This window comes from Neoarius graeffei, chromosome 4 (assembly GCF_027579695.1).
Source record: "Neoarius graeffei isolate fNeoGra1 chromosome 4, fNeoGra1.pri, whole genome shotgun sequence".
Lineage (NCBI taxonomy): Eukaryota > Metazoa > Chordata > Actinopteri > Siluriformes > Ariidae > Neoarius > Neoarius graeffei.
The window spans coordinates 65542177-65559270 of NC_083572.1; the positions used below are offsets into that span (position 1 = coordinate 65542177).

At 41.9% G+C, this 17094-nt stretch overlaps 1 protein-coding gene across 1 annotated transcript in view; it reads right to left on the bottom strand.

The window, feature by feature from the left end:
- plxna1b (plexin A1b) overlaps positions 1-17094 on the bottom strand; it is a 422572-nt gene that overhangs the window by 23837 nt on the left and 381641 nt on the right. The window contains exons 17-21 of the mRNA XM_060919493.1: positions 16396-16489; positions 13258-13497; positions 9907-10050; positions 4023-4257; positions 2301-2443 (exon numbers count right to left, since the gene is read on the bottom strand). Coding sequence (XP_060775476.1) covers positions 2301-2443; positions 4023-4257; positions 9907-10050; positions 13258-13497; positions 16396-16489 — 856 coding nt within the window. The remainder of the gene's footprint in view (positions 1-2300; positions 2444-4022; positions 4258-9906; positions 10051-13257; positions 13498-16395; positions 16490-17094) is intronic.

Consider the following 17094-nt stretch of genomic DNA (forward strand, 5'->3'; position numbering starts at 1 on the left):
AATGGTTTGAAAAAATTTTCTGCGTCTGAATTCCGTTCCGAAAAATCACAAAACGCTTGTCCGCAATTAGATCGCAGCGATTTATTGGTCAGCGGCGCTGCGTGGGTGCACGCAACTGCCTTCTTTTGTAAAGCTCTCTACACAACTTTACGACAACAAGGATGAAGAAGTGACTCAGAGTAAATATGTTTTGGTTTGCTTTTAGATCAGTCTGTCATTTATCCAAGTGTCATATTTGGCCACATAGAAACTACCTTAGAACCAAGCCTCAACGCCAGACATTGCCCGAATGCCCGACCAAGATGCTCAGGCAGAAATATTATAGCGAGTTAGGCCCGTTCGGGAGGGGCGGCACGGTGGTGTAGTGGTTAGCGCTGTCGCCTCACAGCAAGAAGGTCCTGGGTTCGAGCCCCGTGGCCGGCGAGGGCCTTTCTGTGCGGAGTTTGCATGTTCTCCCCGTGTCCGCGTGGGTTTCCTCCGGGTGCTCCGGTTTCCCCCCCAGTCCAAAGACATGCAGGTTAGGTTAACTGGTGACTCTAAATTGAGCGTAGGTGTGAATGTGAGTGTGAATGGTTGTCTGTGTCTATGTGTCAGCCCTGTGATGACCTGGCGACTTGTCCAGGGTGTACCCCGCCTTTCGCCCGTAGTCAGCTGGGATAAGCTCCAGCTTGCCTGCGACCCTGTAGAACAGGATAAAGCGGCTACAGATAATGAGATGAGGCCCGTTCGGGCACACCTATGGTCAGCTTCTTTAAGCACACAAATGATTTTCGAGCGAGTACATTACAAAAAACAAGACGTATTACCCAGCATCTTCGCCTCCCCGAGAATCACCATTTTGTTTTTTTCTTCCTGATTTGTAACGGCGATTCTGACTGGCTCACTTTTGCATGCGCAATTGTGCCTTTCATCACTATGAGTGGTCGCTGGTGCCCTCTACGGTTTCCCGGGTTGACTTCAGGATGTCCACATATACATATGAAAAAGCTAGTGGTAAGTACATTCAATTAATATGATATTGATTTATGTTTCATGTTTCAAGGGCTTGTCTTGTTCTTCTGTTGCAGAAATAAATGTGTTTTTTTTTTTTTTAAAACACAGGTACTTTTGTCTAAATAACTCAGTTATATCCCTAGAAAACATACATCAGTATTGCCTTGACCTGTGTACTATAAAACTTGCCGAAATACTGCAAAATTTTAGGGCAAAATTTTTTTGAGGCCATTTGCCCTGCAGAGCAAAAGGTGTCAAAAGTTAACGTTGAGGCCTGAGAACACAAGCTTGACACTTCCTGTGTGGTGAGCTCTTTGGGACGGCGCTTCAGACTTCTGTTTCCAGATGGTAGGAACTGCTCCGCGTACCAGACGTCACTCAAATCCTTCTATGTGAATCTGCCTCACAAGTTTATCCTTTTCAAAATGTATGGAGCAGACACCAAACCGTCCTGTCGGCTTGAAGTTACCTCTTTATGGCCGTACAAATCGAACCCATTCGTTCTGCAAGTGTCCTGCCGACTTTGGACTATAATGGATCGAAACGCTGCCTTTTATTTTTTTATAAATATAAATCGGCTACACTTGAACAGCCTTGAACGACACACCTCTTAGTAGGCATGCTTTGGTTTTAGTTTTGTTTTGGAATTTAAAAAAAAACAAAAAAATGTTAAAAACGTGCTACACTTTGCAAAGCAGACGAAGCCAGAAATGCCACGAACTTTCAAGCGTTTCGCATATGATGTCACTTCCTTTGAATTAACAGTAACTTACCAGGAACGCGTTCGTGTAATGGCGGACTCGAGGAGCCAAACTTCACCGGCTAAATAGAACGTGTTCCCGGTCTCATATTAAAATACAATTCAGACAGTAAACTATTTAACGTCTAGTTTTATACGGTACAATTTCCAGAGGTGAAGTCATTTTCATAAGACTAGCACTTTAATGATTCGGGGTTATGATGGATCACCGGCGAGTGGCCTAGTGCTTAGCGTGTCCGCGTCACGATCGGGAGATCACGAGTTCTACTCATGGTCGGGTCATACCATCATATAAAAATGGTACCTACTGCCGTCTGGCAAGGCACGCTGCAATACAGATGCGAGTGGGGAGTCAAACTCTCGCGGTTACCAGAGGACCAGCCCGCCACTGTAACCCTAGCTATGTAATAGGCGAGAGGGCCGAGGGCTACAGACACGGAGATCGGCGCCGCCCTACGCGCCACTTGGCGTGGGAAGGACTTTGGCTATGATGGATCACGATTAAATGCATAAAAACGTGTGCATGTGCGTGCACAGTGCATTGTACCTCCATCTCCTTTAACACAGGATGATCCTCAATGCCAGGGAAGAGCACTCTCATGGCGTAGGTCCGGTAATCCAGGAACGGAATCCCTGCTCCGTCCAGCTCTTGAGTCAGCTCGTGGATGTCGGTCTGCAGTTCAGCAAACGCTGTGGACAGACACATGGCCAGGTTTATATTGAATGGTATACAAAAGCAAAGTGCCTGCTCTACTCAGAGAACCCGCATCCAGGATGGAGAGATTAAACGTGCAATAAAGCAAACAGGAACTGACCAGTTTGTTCCTACAATGTCAGTCACGGTTAGCGAGGCCCTTCACATAGTCTGAAGAAGACGGAATACGTCCTGACTAGATTCTCTTTCCCAATTAATAGCAGCAGGCCACTAAAGTGCAGCCTCTTGTCAGAGGGATTTAACACTTCCTTTAGGATGCTGCAGCAGACGCCTGTTTGCAGGGAGGACAGGCTCTGGCAAAGGGGTGTTTATAATTTCTGACAGGCAGGAGTGTGGGCAGCCGTGTGCCTGTCTCTTTCAGGCACTGCAGGGCAGCCGAGGGGGAAGAGTTTAGCAGGCGTGGATGTCAACCTTTGACATCCTGTCTGGACAGGAGAGGTGAATTGTGGGTTATTGACAGGCCCGAGACTCCGCTGGCAACTTAATGAGGAAAGCGGAGAGGAAGAAGCAAGAGAGGTGAAAGACCGAGAGACGACGTGCGAGAGAGGGAGGTTCACTGGAATGTATTAGTATTTGTTTTGCCTGAAGACAAGCGATCTTTGACAATTGTCTTGTTCCTTTCAGACGAACACTGCTTACCTGTCTAAACAATCACTACCTGCATTATTTACTGCCATGACTAACAAATCAATGGCTAACCAAATGAACTGAAGCCCAAGTGCAGGGGAAAGAAAAAAAAAATCTACTGAAATTAAACAAAGACGGAGGAGAATTAAAAGTGTGCATAAACAGTACTTCAGAGAACATGGCAATAATGGGTCAACAGCGCTCTCGCTTTCCTTCCCTCGCACTCAATCTCTGTTCATCCTAGAGATCATTCCTCCTGTTATCTCATAAGTACTTGCTCTCTCTTTCTCCTGCTTCTCTCATCCTTCTCTCTAGGTCGACATGTCTGCATAATCTCAAGGCTGGGACATGGACGAGGGCATCGCCTCAGGGCAGACCCACACTGAGATAACGGCTGCCTAGTCTCACGCCCTTCACAATGCATAGAGCGAGCGAGCGAGAGAGAGATTTCGCCAAGCACTGCCATTAGGAGAAGCTTTTTATGAAGGTAGTCACAAGCCAACATAACAAAAGGAACATCATAAAGGAATCGATACAGAGAAACAAAAAATTTATTTAGAATTTAAAAAAAAGGAAAAAATAAATGAACATAAAGGAAAAAGATATAAAAAGAAATAATGTTATACAAGGGGGGGAAAAGAATGAAAAGGAAAATTAAGTAAAACAAGGTATAGGAGAAAAAAACGTGTCGGAAAAAAAGATACAGCAACAAAAAGAACCCACAAATAAAGAAAAGCGCAAGGGGAAAAAAACACTCAAAGAAAGAATAATAAAATGGAAATGGTAAGTAAAGCAAAAAAAAAAAACATACGGAAAACAAAGAAGAGCTATAGAAGGAAAAGGGCAAAAAGAAATGCAGAAAGCTCTTGGCAATAATGTATATGGAAAGATAGGAAGTAAGGCGAGCGAGACAGGAAGTGGTCATACCCTCCTTGCACTCGATTGCCACTCTGGACTCCAGGTTGTCCATCTGCAGCTGCAGGCGTTTGAGTGTGCGGTCGGCGTCGCGGGACTTGCGCTTGTATGCAATAAGGACTATGATGATGATGAGCAGCAGCAGGCCTCCTCCAGCCCCGATGCCGATGATGGCAGGCAGGGTGAGCAGGCTGTCCGAATAGATCTGCAGAGTACCAGGGGAGTACTCGAACCCTCCAACACGCACCTGCACCACACACACACAGAAATACCAACATTTTTTTTTTTTTTAAACAAAATGTGTGAAGTGTGGCACCTCCCCTGTTTTCAGCATTTTCACTTAATGTCTCTGTTGAGTGTTCTGTCGTAAGTGGCTGTTAACAGCTGTAATTACCAGGAAAACACAGACTAAAGCTTTTCCCATTAAACCCACTAAGACCTCACACCTCCACACAGAGCACATTAATTAAACGGCCCCGACCACAGAAGGCTATTACGAACTACGTTAGGCTCGGGACTAGCACAGCACTACAACACGCTCGCAATTTAACCAGGATGAGGTGCATACTGGGAAATGTAGTCCGCACAGAGGAGGCAACAGCACATTTAATATTCAAGCACATTTGAGTGGCTAAAGAGAGAAACAGAGTGATGCGGGATTTAAACTGCATGAATGAGAGAAAATGGGTGAAGCAAATGAGCCAAGTGAGGCGAAAGCAGAAAACAAAAAGCACCCTAGATGTTCAGCTCCCTCACCCAGCTCGTATATAGGTCAGAGTATATAGGTCGAGGACAAACATCTGGGCCTGCAGGTCTCAGAGGGGCTCGCGTTCTTTTTTGTTCTGTCTAACCCCCTCTCTTTCCTTACCCCCCATCTATCTTTCTTCCTCCTCGGGGCTTTTTGCTCAGAAGGAGAGCAGACAGCTTGGGAAAAATAGCAGCATGCTATTTTAATACCCTTGGTAGATTAAGAAAATTAATGTATAAAATCCGTGAGGGGAAAAAAAAAAAGAAAGCAGCTCCAGCTTTAAGGATGGAATTTACTGTCCAAAAAAAAAAAAAAAACCCCAGCCTGTCTCCTAGCACACTAATCATTACTGGCTGTAAATACTATCAACTTTTCTCAAATCTCTGTAGACATAACTACTTAAAATCACATCTGAATATGAAATTAACTGACCAGAGGTTAAGATGAATAAATGCAGGGTAAACAATAACAATGAAGAACTGAAGATGCAATAGAGGATAAATTCTCTCAGAAGGGAAGAAAAAAAACCCCATTCTATTCAGGCAAAAAATATATAGAAAGCATCATCAGGTATAAAAGCAGACTCTAAATGCTTGTTTAATGCAGTTTCGGATGGAAAGCGAGTGAAAATGTGGTTGTTTAACAACAAAGTCTAAGCAAGGTGTTATCTTTAGTCATAAAATCTGAGGAAAAGCCGACTGCGCTGCTTACTGAGTACTTCCAGTACACTGCTCTGGGCTCTTATTAGTTTTTAATACCACACAGGCTGCTGGATTTCTTGTAACTGACTGGTCAGAAGGTGTTGATTCATTCTCTAGAACAGAAGGGCTCGGACCGTAGTGCCAGCAGCAAGGTTTATATTAACGTGCTTCTTCTACTAAGACATTATTATCTTTAGCAGAGGGACTGGTTTATAGCAGCTATAACATGAGCGATAACAGGAAGTGAATGAAAGTATGACGAGTTATTTTTAATTAGTATAAAATTGCAATTGTTTGTAAACTGCTCTGGAAAGGAGACATGCCAGTGGAGGTAAATACTCATCATCGGGGTAGTAACACTAAGGGCCCGGTCCCACAACACCTTTAACTATAACTCTGCCTGAATTTAGTTCCAGTCTGGAGCAGTCACACTACAACTATAATCCCGACTATAACATCGCTTGGTCCTGACACTCAGGGAAATAAACACATGCAACTTAGGAATAGTCATGGAAGTTTTTTCCAAGTTGTAGCACATTATTCCGGGTCATACTGTACAGCTTGGACTTCAAAACGACCCATGCACATACTCCAGTGGTCGATATAATACAGATAGGTCACACATTATGGAAATATAAATAAAAAAAGGATATAAAATACATAAATGTTATTTACCAGCTGGGAGGTCCGTATCGTGAAATACCGTGACCGAAGTTTTGAAAGTACTGAGCGAGGCCCTCTGGGCCGAAGTTAGTATTCAAGGCCGAGGTCACGGTATTATTTCACCATACGGCCTGACCTTAAGCTGGTAAATAATATATTTATTTTTTTCTTTACCAAATTCTAACAGAAAACGAGAGCCCCCGAAAGGGAAAACCGAGCCGAGTCGCCATTTTGAATCCTCATTCACGGCTGTAATACAAATTGCTTCCTCCTCGGTATACAAGTGCACTTCCATGGCAGGAAAAAAAACTACATTTTGCCGCCTATGTAGTCCCCTATTTATACAAATAGGAGTCATTCAGGATTCAGCCATGTTTTTGCTCGGTGTTAGCAACAGTTAGAGGTTTTTAGCTTTCTCCTGAAATGTTTTCTTTTATTTCTTCTTCCTCAAGGTAGTAAAACTCGCTTTCGCTGTGAACACTGTCGTTATCGCTATCCATGCTGTAAAATTAATGCTATTCTCCTGAGAAATGCTGGCAAAAAATTACAAGATTTTTGATAATCTTATAAATAAATCTTATTTAAAAAAAAAAAAAGATGAATGTTGACAAAAAATTCTATGTTGTTGTTGTGAACGAGCGAGTCGCCAGAGGTCCGTATCGTAGGATACGAACCCGCTCGCCAGCCAATCAGAGCGCAGGATTTGATGGAAACCGGACTGTGAAAAAAATAAGTGTGTGTTATTTACCAGCTGGGAGGTCCGTATCGTGAAATACTGTGACCGAGGTTTTGAAAGTACTGAGCGAGGCCCTCTGGGCCGAAGTTAGTATTCAAGGCCGAGGTCACGGTATTTCACCATACGGCCCGACCTTAAGCTGGTAAATAATATATTTATTTTTTCTTTACCAAATTCTAACAGAAAACGAGAGCGCCCGAAAGGGAAAACCGAGCCGAGCCGCCATTTTGAATCCTCATTCACGGCTGTAATGCAAATGGCTTCCTCCTCGGTATACAAGTGCACTTCCATGGCAGGAAAAAAAAACAACTACCGTATTTTTCGGACTATAAGTCGCACTTTTTTTCATGGTTCGGCTGGCCATGCGACTTATACTCCGGTGCGACGTATATATGTTTTGTTTTTTTTTTCACCGCGGAATAACTGGAGCTGATGCTGAGTCTGACGACAGCCACACAGAAGAAGAGAAAACGGCGCTTCATCTGCCGCTGGAGGCAGAGTTGTTCAGAAGCGACACCGAGGATGAGGAATTCAATGGATTTGCTGATTTGGAGTGAAATCATAAGCTTGATAAACTTGATTGACCTGTGTTTTATTATTAATGATAGGCCTATAGTTATTTAAATAAGTTATGTAGTGATTTTAGGCAGTGCTTAATTTGTGAAGTGGGAGGTCCCAGAACGCAGGAGGTGGGTGGGTCCGGCGACTCAAAAAAAAAAAAAAAGGCGGGGGATGGTTTACTATAACTTTACGCACATGCGCTTATTGTGTGTGTAAAATAATAATAATAATAATAATAATGAGACATTATGATCTTAGAAAACGCTTTAGTGACAAACAGTTACAGACAGTAATATGTCGTGATATTATATTATAAAATATTAATTTTTATTAGTCTATATATTAAATTATATATTACATTTATCTTCTAAAATAACAGACTGTACTCATCACAACCGGTTTATTTCACCATTGGAGATCAGATCACACAAGACATGAGTTAAATGACTCATTTTAAGGATTTAAGTAGGGGATTTAAAAGCGGTTGTTGTTGTTTTTTTTTTTCACTAGACGGTTGTTTTTACTACCGTACCTGTCTTTGGAGATGATATACCTATAGCCTAATTGACCTCTGATTTGATGAAATAAAATTCGACAAAAATGAAGAATGACACTCCTCGATGATGACTACAGCTTTAATAACACAGATGAAAGAGCCATGGGGCGATAATAAGCCCTACCGGTAAAAATATTCTAAAAGCAAACTGATTAATGCATCAGTAATAGGCTACTAATATTAGTTATAATAATAATATAGGCTATTAGTAATAACGATAGTGATAGTATTAAAGACAGTAGTAGATATTTAAAATAATCAGACTAGGCTACTTACAGGGCAAAGGGCGCGTTATCACTGCTCAGCTGTTCGTTTATTAAATAAACAATGCAGTCGCGCAGTAACCACGCGCCGCTTATCAGAGAGAATCATAGATTCTATGGATAGAATAACCCTTCAAAAAAGTGTGACTTATAGTCCGGTGCGACGTATATATGTTTTTTTCGTCTTCATAATGCATTTTTTGGCTGATGCGACTTAAACTCCGGAGCGACGTATAGTCCGGAAAATACGGTACATTTTGCCGCCTATGTAGTCCCCTATTTATACTAAATTGAGTCATTCAGGATTCAGCCATGTTTTTGCTCGGCGTTAGCAACAGTTAGAGGTTTTTAGCTTTCTCCTGAAATATTTTATTTTATTTCTTCTTCCTCAGGGTAGTAAAACTCGCTTTCACTGTGAACACTGTCGTTATCGCTATCCATGCTGTAAAATCAATGCTATTCTCCTGAGAAATGCTGGCAAAAATTTATAAGATTTTTGATAATCTTATAAATAAATCTTATTTAAAAAAAAAAAAAGATAAATGTTGAAAAAAAAAAAACACTACCATGTTGTTGTTTGTTGTGAACAAGCGAGTCGCCAGAGGTCCATAACCGGGGTCCGTATCCTAGGATACGGACCCGCTCGCCAGCCAATCAGAGCATAGGATTTAATGGAAACCGGACCGCAAAAAAATAAAATGAGTGGTTACAGATTTTAATACGGATGCATCACGGATGCTGATCATTTCCGTTCAGCATATTACAGACTGGTTACTGATTACATACGGATGATGCATCATGGATTAAAAATAAATAAATAAAAAAAGTCTAAAACAAATGTTTGGACTGCTAAAGTTCATAATTAAAATCTCTTACCCGCATTTATAGGTTTACTTTATTAATTTACTATTGACATTTCATCGAAAATATCACATATCCGTGAATAAAAGATCTGTGCTTTGTATTATATATATTTTTTGGTTTTCCGTGAATCCATATTCAGTGACTTCATGAGGCGATAAAGATGTACAAAGATGCCCGGGGAAAACAGCATGTGCTCAGACAATGTCACAGGTAAACAATTACCTGATTGGTCAGATGTTTTATTGGATTGCTCCAGAAGCAATCTCACCGATACCGATAAACCCAGGCCTGGGCTGTAGGTATCGTTATCGGTCTGGTGTGACCACTAAACACATTAACTGCAGGGGACCGATTTATTTATAGTTATCGGTATTGTGGCGTCGGGCCTTAACTGGGCTGCTTCACACCACTGCATCACCGATTATTTTCCTCTAGCAGCAGAGCCCAGTGAGTTTTATTCTTTTCTTAACATTACAGCGGAAACAAACATTACTGTGATCAGGTCCTGAGGCAGCATCATGGTGCACTAATAAAACTGCAAACATCCTAGGAGAAATGCTGACATTTGAGCGGAGAGCACATTTTTTTCTTGGTGGTGTATTGAGGGAAAATTCAGATATATGCTTTAGAAATTATGGTTCATAATGGATTTACCATACCATCAAACCAAATCCAACATTTCGAGTATGGCTTTAGGAAAAGAGCGAAATTCATTCACATTCATGTTCAAATGGCTAAAAATCAGTTGCTAGTGGCTAGAGAGGTGTAAGGTGAAGCCTGTTATGGCTGTGTGTGTGAACTCACGGTGACTTTGTGCTGGCCAGTGAGGTCAGGCCATTCACACAGCAGCTGAGTCTCAGACACGGTCAACACACACGGTTCATCTCCTATCAGAACGGTGTAGTTCATCCTGGCATTACCAGGAGCCGCTGGGATCAAGTTCTTCCCCTAAAACACACAAACAGAAAGGTGTAAGTATGTACTACATATACAAAGACTCGGACAAATCAAGCATTCGGCTATAAATTACGGGCGCGTCTTAGCTACAGGTCAGATGACGGTTGAATCAGTAACGCACCTAACAAAAATTCTCTGTCCCCCAGCCGCCATATTCAGACTTGACCTTCAGAAATGCATACAAAAACCTGACTTCAGCTTCAATCCCTCTGTATGGAAGATGGAGTTTATTAAAAGCCGCAATTGTTTCGTTTCCACATTTATAAGCTTCGGATAAAAGAAGAGCAGCTAATCACATCAAGGCTCTTATATATGAGCCAATGAAATGCTGGATTCCAACGTTTTCATGGATATAGTCAGTTTGCCAATATCCAATATCCCCTCTCCCCAGGGGGCTCATGGTGAGGCAGGCCTGGGGGTGGAATAGACCAAGAAAGGTTGGCATGGCAGTGTGCGCAGAGATATTAACCACCAGAGGGGATCCAATTAAACGCGTAAATAAAACCCAGAAATAGTGACACACGCAAGCACATGCACACTCACATGTTGATTTACTCACACACACACCTTGTGATATACCCAGGAGGCCTTGCACAAAGTGGAGAAAAAAAAATTAATTGCACGGAAAATCTGATGCACATCTAATTTATCTGCAATTATTTAATGGAATTGGGTTGATTTGCTGCTCTTAATTTCTGTGTAGGGTGAGAGGGGGGCTCTGCCGCTTGGCAGGAGAGTAGTAATCAAAAAGGTTTCATTACCGAGTTGGATTTAACTATAGAAAGTTGGTTATGGGAGTCACGGTGCTGCTTGCTACGGTATTTACATTCGAATTGGCTCAGGGGAAAAAGAAATATTTTCCATTAAAAATACCACAACGGGTTTTCAAACTAGGGCTTTGAAGTTCAGGCAGAGAGAGGAAGGAGGAGGAGGGGGTGGAAGAAAGTCAGTATCACCAGAGGAGATGGGTTAAAGCACTGCCAGCTCAAAGAGGAGAGGAATGAATGCTGGGGAAAGTAAACAGTTTTTCAGATGCCATCGGTGAGTGAGAGACGGGTTGCCCCGCCAAAAAAAAAAAAAAAATCCAACCCAACCCATGAACTTCTTAGTTCTTCATATGTGTAAAGCTTTCTCTGTGAATACTAATTCACTGGATCATCCATTACTGAGAAGGATTTGAGTGTCGAGATGCGAATGAGATTGGAAGGATATCACTCTGAAATGGACAGGATGGTGAACAAGTCTGGCTCTTAAATTTTTATTTTTTTTTTAATAATTATTAAATGTTAAATATGGAAATACTTCTCTTTATTTGTATGGCATATAAACGAAATCTCAGCACACAATTTGGTAATCCGGTGTCCTTGCTCAAAGACCCAGCAGTGGTTCTTTGGCAGCCAGGATATTTGCAGAGGTGCCAACATTGCTAACAAGAAATTTCTAGCAGGTATAAAGACCAACCAGAATTTTACTAACAAACCCCTAGTGCATGTTAGTGCACATGACAGATATTTTATTTTTTCAGATGTGCACCAAGCAACAGTACGAAAACACAGTGAGGCAAGTGTTCAGTGTGAGCATTACTTAATAATATGCAGTTCCACCATGTTGTTTTTTTTTTAACCCGACCAGAGACTGCAGTCTTGTCTTGTTTTCTATTGACTCACAATACTATTGCTTGTGAATTCACAGATTAATATTCATCCAATTTAGACGCATTCAAACCCCCCCACTTCTCGGTTTTTGGAGAACTTGCACCTTTGAGCAGGAAAGCAAAAAGTCCAAAAAAAAAAAACCCAACATTTTTAATTATCCGATTCTCGTTCACATTAACACTATTAATAAAATTATAAAGGTTTAACACTAACATTGAGCTGGATCAGAAAGTGCATGTTTCTGGCCATTTTAGTCAACTCAAAACATTCAGTACGGCCCAAAACTAACGAACAGAAAGGCTTAAGAGCGTGTCAGTCAATATCGGAGAGATCAAAATGCCTGCCCAAATGTCAATTCGCTCATCTGCCATTTTTATTTACGAAAACACACTGCTCTTATGGCGCATTTTGTATGAAATCTGTTCCGTTATACTCAAATGTCTGAAATGACCTGCCTGATCCACCCTGATGCCCTACGTCTGGCTGGAGTCTCATCATACCACTCCAGTGTAGGACGGCCCCATACGGACAGTCGAAGGTCACACTTGGAAGACGGCTCTGGACGCTTACAGCTTTGCCATGATGGCTGAGGACTACAGTTGACTTGGTAACTTTAGGACTGCGGTTGTCATGAACTGCTTTGCACTCAAGTTTCCATCAATGAACAGTTTATAACTTCAACAAAATAGACTTCATGTTAAAACTAGAATGAATTTCCTGGTTACACAGTTGTACTTTGTGACTATATAGGACAGTTTTACAAGCAAGTTATTTATAATCACGCCATCTGTGATCACCCGGATGAGGATGGGTTCCCTTTTGAGTCTGGTTCCTCTCGAGGTTTCGGCCTCATGTCGTGTGAGGGAGTTTTTCCTTGCCGCCGTTGCCTCAGGCTTGCTCATTGGGGATGAATTTATTCGGGATAAAATGAACTCAAGTCTTTATTTTTCTATAAAGCTGCTTTGTGATAATGTCTGTTGCCAAAAGCGCAATACAAATAAACTGACTTGACTTAAAATGTGGTGCTCCGATGCAAAATGTGAAAAGGTTCGCAGGGCTGAGAAAAGTTCTTTCGCGCCTCGCAGTGAATACCTCTGACCTAGATGAAGTCGGCAAAGATGAGGAGAAGAAAACTGCAACCAAAAGCATTTTTTCCCCCATGTCCCTTCTCCTTCACTGAATTGCCTTTTCTGCTAATAGATTCCCCCCCCATGTTTGGTCTTACCTGCTTTTTCATCAAACATTTAAAACCGAAGTGTGTATTTTTCTAAATGTAGTTAAACTGTAGATATTGGCACTGCTATATCTGAACTCGCAACCTTCAGATCAATAGCTCAGCACCTTAACTGCCACCCATGCCCACATTGTTAAGCGTTTCATTGAGACAAAGTGAAAGAGAGAGACATAATAAATGGATTACAGTGCAATGAATAAATATAAAGGACTCACATACTTTCTGCTTCAGTGACCTTTATTGTTTAAACAATCTGTTCGATAGAAAGATTGCATAGTAAAATGTTTGTATTGTTAAATAAACCCCTACCTTGAGAATGAGAGGTGAACCTGGCTTGAGCTCCAGCATGGTGGGAGGGAGGGGTTCAAACACAGGGTCAGGGTAGTAGGTGAAGCTCTCATTGACCACCAGCAGCGAGTGGACATTATCCATAATAAAGCCGATCTCATCTGGACTGGTTCCCACCTCCGATACACTTCTCTCAGAGTCTGAATCGGCCACTGAAGGCGCCAGGCACACCATCACTGTGTTATTGACCACCGTACAGTTCTGAAAGCGAGAACAGGAGAAGGCGAAAAAGACATCAACCCTCTTTGGGATTTCATTATTTATACAGTCAATACTCTAAAAATGGATAAAACACTGAACATTCAGGAAAAAGGTATTAAACTGGTCAGATGTTAATAAGAATCAATTGAACCAGTATTAAAATGGTGAAAGGCTTAATGCTAGAGAAAAAAAAATAAACAGATTCTTTCTAATAGCACAGAATAAATGAAGCTACAAGTCCTTTAAAGGAAAACTGAAGTCATTTTTATTAAACTTGTGTTATTTCTTAATTAACGCGTTATTCAATTAAGTTTTCGGTTTTATATAATCTTATATCGTGCCTCGTATTGGCAACTAATTGCAATTAAATATGATACTTATCGGCCTATTCGGTTTTTAGCCATGTTGAATGTAGTTCGTTTGGTCCACGGCAGGCGTCGCTTATCCGCGCGATCTTCACGAGACTTGTGCGAGACTTCGAAACGTCAAGTGTCAGCGCCGCCATTTTGAAAACTGTTTTCCAAACAAAATATTGCACAAAAACGAGTTTAAATGACGATTACTGCCTACTTTTTTCAAACTTTCCTGATTGCTATCAAAACAAACAAAACTTCCGGCTTGATTACATCAGCATTCGAAAGAGGGCGCATGTGCGTCTTGACAACGTTGGCAGATGTCGGTCACTTTGATTTCCGCTGTACGTTTTACTTCCGTCCTACGATGTCTCGCACAGGTCTCAGCGAATCTCGGTTACGGCCATTGCTTTGACATATGGACTGATATATTACAGAGCATATTTCAAACGCTCAGAACTTGCTATAGCAGCGACAAAATAGCTGTCAGAAATGCATTCCCGTATTTAATAAAATGAGATGAGAATTTTGATAATAAAAAATTTGCCTTCAGTTCTCCTTTAAAGACCCCAGAGGTCTCAAAAGTAGCCAGTCGTAGTAATCCTACTATAGACGGCGATTTGCCGCCGTCTATTTTTCCACTGAGTAACAAAAAATATTTTTGTTTACATATCTGTACACAACTGAGTAGCGTACGATGTGAAGCTAAGTTTCATTCAACTAAATAATGGCCAAATACTAAACGCGTCCGTACGAAATAGAGGCAGCCATTATGCTGCCATGTGCTGTAACTAAGATGCAATCTGATTGGCTGACAAGGTGTTGACAATGTTTCGTGTGCTGTGATTGAGCCGCGCTACCACATGGCTAGAAATGGCGAGTAAGAAGCGGAGCGGCACTTTTTTCCCCCCAAAAAGGCCTCGAACCACAGGTAAGTCTGTAATTTTAGCCATCGCTATGATTACCGAGTGAAATATGTCTGTGTACGAGTCCATGTATAAATATTGGTCGGCTAAATATTAAATTATAAACATCGATCGCTATCCCATTATTGTATACGGCCTGTTTTGGGTCAAACCCGCCCACTCGGCATGCTTGGCGCATTGTGCAAAACGCAACACAGCGGTTCCTTTCAAAGAAAAGAAGGATAAAGGGGAAGATAGAACATGTAAAAAATCTGAATCAAGTTCAGTACCTGATATCACTACAGACACTCTTATAGAAGCTTTAGGATTAGATCAATACTTAAGCCGTTCAGAAATTGAATAATGAATCAAAAAGAAATTTGACGATACAAAACTTGTATATTTTTGAGGCTTACAAAATCAAGTTATGATGATTTTGTAAACATGAAAAATATATAAAGTTTTGTATTGTCAGATTTAAGAAGAAGAAACCTTTATTGGTCACATGCACACTCAAGCACCGTGAGATTCATCCTCTGCATTTAACCCATCTGAAGTAGTGAACACATGCGCACACGTACCCAGAGCAGCGCCCGGGGAGCAGTTAGGGGTTAAGTACCTTGCTCAAGGGCACCTCAGCCCAAGGCCACCCCACGTCAACCTAACCTGCACGTCTTTGGACTGTGGGGGAAACCGGAGCACCCGGAGGAAACCCACGCAGACACGGGGAGAACATGCAAACTCCGTGCAGAAAGGCCCTCGTCGGCCATGGGGCTTGAACCTGGACCTTCTTGCTGTGAGGCGACAGCGCTAACCACACCACCACCGTGCCGCCCAAATGACTGAAAATGACTCAAAGATTTCACTGAGCCATCACTATATGGCAGTTCTATTAAAAATTCCACTTCAGACTCTACTTTGCTGTTTACAATAAATTGGAAATTCCTCCCCAAATGCCTTGAAACTGTGTCTCAGATTAGTCCCAGTTTTCCATTTTTCTCGCCTGTGGTTCAAGGTGAAGGGCTTCAGCTTTTTTTAATCGTCTCCTCCTATTCTCTGCCTCGTACCCTTTTATTCCCCAAAACTTTGAGACCACAGATCCCAAACAAACTCCACAGGACTCTATAAAGGGTGAAGGCTGACATAAACTCGGCGTATATGTGGACTGACTTTGGGTAAAGAGGTAGAAGGAAGGAGAGGGAGAGAATAGACTGAGTAGGATGAGAAGAGAGGGGAGAAAAGTGCGTAGGTCTTGTTGGAGAAAGGTTCCTCCAGCCCTGCAGGGGCTCAGCCGGAGACCTCGGCAACTTCTCTTTTAGACCCGATTTTCTGTCAGCGGCTGACATTTAAAAGGTTAAACTGCTTAAAGGAGATGCGGTGCCACATAGCCGCACTTAAACACTTACAGAAACACACATGTGAAAAAAAGGCTTAAGGCAGGGTCACTCTGAGGGCAATTAAACACTCCCCGCCCCCACGGATCTGTTTCTATGGGGAAATGATGTATTTTTATGGTGCAAAAGGGGGGGAAAAAAAAAAACTGAAGACACCAGCGGGATTTTGGAGACCAAGCTGCAAAGAAGAGATAATTATATACACACTGTCACTATACTGTTGTGCGCGCGTGTGTATACACTTACATTAATAGACTTGATTGCTCCAGACTTTGCTCTCATCTTGGGCTCTCTTACAGTGTCAAGGTTAGTTCCAGTGACCGTCAGCTGAGTCCCGCCACTAAAGGAAAGAGCACAGGGCAATAAAAACAATTTATTTCTACCTCCTTCGAGAAGTTTTATTCAGCTATCTAACTTCAAATTATCTGCAGTGCCTACAGCTGTCCTTGCATTAACCACTCTGTTAACGCAACACAATCCTCCATAATATAGCTGTTCTGAAAGCAACCAACAAGTCAAGTGCGTTTACCAGACTAGGGCTGCGAGAGAACATAAGAGACCGGCAAACTGAGAGCATATCTATTAATCTATTATACTCTCTAAATCTATTAAGTACTGTTACAGTGGCATGCAAAAGTTTGGGCACCCTTGCTGAAAATGTCTGTTACCGTGAACAGTTAAGTGAGCAGAAGATGAACTGATCACCAAAAGGCATAAAGGTAAAGACGAGACATTTCTTTTCAGCGTTTTATGCAGGATGTGTGTATCATTTTTGTTTTGTACAATTGGAGAGTGAAAAAAGAAAAGGAACACCATGCGAAAGTTTGGGCACCCCAATACATTTCAGTTCTCAGATAATTTTTACCAAGGTTTCAGACTTTAATTAGCTTATTGAGCTGCGGCTTGTTCAAACTCTTCGTTAGGAAAGGTCAGATGATGCAGATT